We start from the raw sequence: 5,445 nt of genomic DNA on the forward strand, positions 1-5,445 counted from the left end.
CGCGACGAACGCTTTGTGTGATGAGCCCAACTCCAATTACATAAGTTCGTAGATATTTCTTTAGTTACTACATAAGTAGGTAAAGTGGCACACGGGTAGCGCGTGCCAAGGTTTCATCATCTGATTGGTTAATAATGAGGAACTAGACTCACTTATTAACCAATCAGGTGTAGACATGTGTTCGAGTGGCTCACACGAGGCCAGGGGTAGCCGCCCTTGTCCTAAATAAATCAGAGTTGAATTTGACACAAACCAAAGACTTGGCTCTACTATTGCGAGCTTCCTCCACACTATAGTGTAAGCAAGTGACGGTAACTCCTACCCGTTACACTTTGTGTATATTTCGAGCACATGAAAAATGATCAACGTGGTACACGACCTCGAGATCCTCGCCGTGTCTACGCTAATCCGTTGTCACCCAAGATCTGCCCCGTTCTCGCTCTTGGTATGCACTTAAAAAAATACTTTAAAGTGATCAATATTTTTAAATTTTATCTACTGTGCGTACAGGAGTGTATTAGTCGACGTATGGTGTAGACACCGCTGATTCTCATTTAATTCCGGGAAGTGATCAACATGAGCGATTTTGGAAGATGTTGGGTCGAGTCTTAGAGGGGCCACAGGTAGCTGAGGAGCTCGAACGTCGAGGGGTTGCTGCAGGAGACCTCGGAACTCACTCAATGCGGAAGAGGGCCTCCACATATTGCTCGTCAGGGTCGACAGCATGACCACCATCCGTAGCAGCTCATTTACGTGCTGGTTGGTCAATGGGCGGGGTGCAGGACCGATATCCTCGTCATGATGCTGCTGGTGACATGTTTGTTGGGCGAACAGCTAGCGGTCTTCCTATTTTTAAGCTAGAGTTGCATCTCTTCCTCCGCATTTTGTCGATGGCGAGGAAGATGTGCAAAAGGCAAAACGACTATGCTTTCCTGGTCTCCCCGAATCTGTTGGATTTAGTGCAGAGTTCGTATTGGCATTATTTATCTGTCATTTGGAGTTTCTTCGCGAATAGCTTCCCGACAACCATCCGATTTTTCAGTCACCTCTACTTGGAGATGCAGAGTTGATATGTCAACTTAAATCTTACATCCGCAGTGAATGCCTCGATTTGGGGATGCAACCCACAGGCATTCCTCCAAATGTCACTTTATTAGGGAAATTCCGTGCTGCTCGAAATGAGCTGAAGGCCGAAATTAAAAGTCGAAAATTGGACCTGCAAAATATTGCCGAGTCTCAGAATACGATGTGTCAGAAAATTCTTGCCGGAGTGTCAACAATACTGGAGGAACGAGCAATTGAGACTGGTGTCCCCACATGCGAGAGTATCGCATCATCTATCATGAAGAAATTGGAGGATACAGGTGTACTACATCACTTACGCACTAGTGACGATGTCGCTATCGATACGGTAGATACAGCTAGCGATGCGGCGTTGCATTCCAGAGAAGAAGTTGAGGAATCTAGTGAGCCGGTATACCCTATTTATCATTGGGGTGGTGGTATGCACCTCTTTCCACTAGGCTTGAAGCTGCCGACTGGGAGTGCAGAGCAGGCGTGGGTGTACTGGTGCTGTGAAGATATGTCACGAAACTTACCTCGCCTCCGACAGTTGCGTCCGGCTGACTTGAGTGACCCAAACCAGCGGAAGCCACTTTTTGAGCTTCGATTCCTTATGAGGAAAATCGAGCTAAAATCATCGGAGAATCGTCTGGCAACAACAAATATTTCCTTCAGTACTGCAGCCGACATATTTCAACAGTGTAAACAGTCTATCGAGCTACCCACGTCGACAGAAACCAGCAGAAAACGGCGCAGGGGCAGCTTGTCTGGGTATCCATGGCAACACTACGAAGAAGGAAGGCGAAAGTAGTGCTGATACTAATGAGCAGTGAAAAGCTTGTGTCACAATTTGTGTCGTGGATAATATCCAGAACATATCCTTAGAATACCTAAGGTTATTTCCATCCTGAAGTATCGGTTATCCATCCTGTAAATTCCGCCCACCTGTAAATGAAACAGACCCTAACTCGCTACCCTTTAACTACCGTACAGACAACGACGGTGAAATCCGCCATACCATGCAAATCCGCCACGAACACTTGTTCAAAATAAAAGATTTGAAAGGTTTTTATTTTAGCCAATGAATGAGTAAATTGAATTGACTGGCTCCTACGGGCAGCATTGCATGTACAGTTAAAAAAAATTATCACTTTGGGAAATGGCGCCCAGCGCTCTACAATTCTAACCAAGCGCGAAGCAATCGCGACTGCTGAGGCGTTAGGAAGCTGCCAAGCCGTCAAAGAAACTAAATACCCTCGAACGACTCTGTGCGACTGGCTAGACGATAAGGAGAACATCCAAGACTTTGCAGGTGCCCAAATCAGCAAAACCTTGAAGGGTCAGGGCGCAGCGCCGTTAATATCCTTCTCACACGATTTGGTAACCTTTATGAAGGATGTGCGGCGAGAAGAAGGGAAACCGTCTTGTCATTAGTTTATTTTTACATTGTGACCTAAACCCCCTTGTTTCTTAAACCCCCTTGTTTCTTAGTTTTTGTGTGAACAGGTTTAATGATTCAATATTTCAAAGAGCAGCATCCGCGATGGCTTCAAACGTAACTTGTTGGTAAGGAAAGCGATGAGAAGGGTCTAAGTGCGCCAATGAGACTTTGTCAGCGGTTTGCAGCACGGTAATATCTTTTGATTAGTTGGTTTTATAAAATTACTTTCTCAAATAGTGTGATAGTCGTGGATTTACAGTGCAAAAGCCACAGTTCGCAAAACAGAATCAAGCCGAAATGATCGAAACGCATTGGCATTTTGCCGTGAAGTTTTGGGATGAATATGAGTCATTTCCTCTAGACGCAATCTACAACGTCGATGAAACAGCAGTGAATTTCGATATGCCATCTTTAAAAATTTGGGCTTTGAAAGGTCGGAAAGGATCGGCTAAGGTCAAGCGGACCCAAAAACACTCCGGGCGATTGACTGCTGTTATAATAGCTCGTGCTGACGGTTCGTATTTTTTATTTTGTGCTTTTTTTGTTTTACTATATATACAAATGTGTAAAGGAAAGAAACTTCCGATTCTTTTTATTTTACGTGCGAAGCCAGGTGGATCTATCGAAAAAGAGGAGCTACCAACATATCCGGTTGGTCATGTATACTCAGTGCAGGAGAACGGTTGGATGGATGCCAAAGTGTGGGCGATATATGTACGAGAGCTGCTCAAGTTCGAGATCGAGGCACCATCAATGCTTATACTTGATAACTTCTACGCACATGTCTCAAAAGAAGGACTTGCTGTTGTTGCCGTGACAACGTCGGCCCTGGTTTGCCAACTACCACCCAACAGTACAGCGGTCTGCCAGCCACTAGACGTTGGGGTCATGGGACCTTTGAAAAAGAAAATTACAGGATAGTGGCTGTAAGACATCAGCGCGGAGACGAACTTTGCAGCTGAAACTACTGAAGACTCGGCGAATGACGCAGCATCAGTATATTGTAGCAAGTGTGGACGGCTGGAAACTTGCACGTGCTGGGAGGAGTGCATCTGCTGGGACGAGTGCATCTGCTGGGACGAGTGCATGTGCGATGGAGAGTGCTGGTGCCTGCAGGAGTGCGTCTGCGTGACACCAAACGAGGACGATAACGGCGCGAGCGAATCGAACACTGTGAGCACGGACAACGAGGTCGTAGATAAATCGAAGGCAGAGAACAAGGCGGCCAAAAAACGTCTTGCTACAATACCACGGACGATCGAGGCGTGGGGGGAGCTTTCAGAAGAAGTCGTAGCGAAAAGCTTCTGGAAAGCTATTCCGATGTGCCCGATAGTTGAAATATAATCACATTTTTTTTACTTTGCTTTTTGCTAGCTAATTCGTTTTATCTACCAATAAAATTGTGCGACGAATTTTTCTGTCGAGAAAACAAAAAAAAAGAACTACTATGGAGGATGGCGTTCAGAGGGTGGCGGATTTCACCGTCGTTGTCTGTATTTGAGATCTCATACTTTCCCATTTTTTTAAGTTGTGCTATCGTAAATAGCCTTGGAATATCAAAAAAATTGATATTCCATTTAATGAAGGGAAAAGGACATCTTAATAAAGCAGCCTAACTATCTGTAAATTATTCATCGGTCGCTAATGCATCAATGTCTCGGATTGCATCTACTTGTACTACTACTACATATCGAACAAAGGAATATCCTCGAGAACGGCCAAACAGCTCAGCAATCTGGCTCTGTGTCGAGCAACGCCTGCTCTACAGCATTCCCCGCTGTTTAAACATGCTGCTTAAGCAGGGGTACGTAAAAACTAATGGTATGGCCATAAGGATGACAATAATTTATGGCCATTGTGTATGGAATTGCGAAAAATGGGACGAAATATATAGTAGTCAATACAAAGCACAAGTGGAAGGTGCAATGCTCTATCTCCAGTTGCGTTTAGTGTCTTCTATTCATTGGCAACAGCGTAATATGACCTACCGATAGCAGTGCATTGAAAATGTGCTCTATTGGTGATCGTCGATGATGCCTCTCCACCACACTTTCTGTTGTGTATATAGTGCAGATCAAGGAATATGGGGAGTCTCCATTATAAACTATGGGCCCATAATGGATGGAGCGGGGATTTGGCCCTCCCCATTAATAGTCCATAACCATTTGCAGACCCCTATGCTTAAGTAGGATGTTGGCCTTGCAAAACCCACTGGCAGCGACAGACATGAAGAGAGCTCCAAGCTGCTTTCGACCACATTATCCCACGCTCTCGTAGCAGTCTTAGGAATGTATACGAAGCACGGTGCCTGTCACAGGGATGCCCTCTCTCCTCAAAGAGTTTATCCGGCGCACTACCTGCTCCTCGAAATCGGCCGATAGGGTCGCTGACATCCCTAGTTTTCTGTTTTTGCAATGTGATCCACAGCCCGTTTCGCACTCATCGATGATAAGATTGCGCTGATTCAACCAGTTATACACTTGCACTTTCACTTTGTCAGCCTCGAGAAAGGGGTAAAAGTAGCTGATAGTGGACTGCATTATCTCCCTAAAGATGATTGCGGATAAAAGATATCGCCGCTCGTTTAAATTGCTTTGGTAGTTTTCCCCATGGCGTTTTCCTCGCAATGAATGGCTCTCCGCTGCTGCATTCGCCGTATTTTTACGCTACGTCTTATGAGATCTAAATTAATGGCCTGTAATATTATTGCCATTCGATTAGTTTAAGCAAGGTATGTAGTTATAATAGAGATCTCTCTGTAGAATGATCTCCAATACGGTACGATCTTTCTCAATTTCGCTGTTATGCTGTCACAACGCAAGTTGATTCGAGATCAGTTGAAAACAGCGTGCAATCAACTGGATATAGGCTGAAGGTGGTGGTATTCCATCACGTATTAATACCGAAAAGCACTTTCGTCGGTTGGGTTGGCAATAAGCACA

The 5,445-nt window shown here is 45.0% G+C and overlaps 1 protein-coding gene across 1 annotated transcript; it reads left to right on the top strand.

The window, feature by feature from the left end:
* Positions 1-3,190: 3,190 nt before the first annotated feature.
* Positions 3,191-3,847, top strand: PITG_13578 (uncharacterized protein; the record flags this gene model as incomplete). The annotated part of the gene is made up of 2 exons (XM_002899734.1): positions 3,191-3,234; positions 3,511-3,847. The coding sequence occupies 2 exons, from the start codon at positions 3,191-3,193 to the stop codon at positions 3,845-3,847; spliced, it is 381 nt and encodes a 126-aa protein (XP_002899780.1).
* Positions 3,848-5,445: the final 1,598 nt, after the last annotated feature.

Source organism: Phytophthora infestans, genomic scaffold (assembly GCF_000142945.1).
Source record: "Phytophthora infestans T30-4 supercont1.29 genomic scaffold, whole genome shotgun sequence".
Taxonomy (NCBI): Eukaryota; Oomycota; class Peronosporomycetes; order Peronosporales; family Peronosporaceae; genus Phytophthora; species Phytophthora infestans.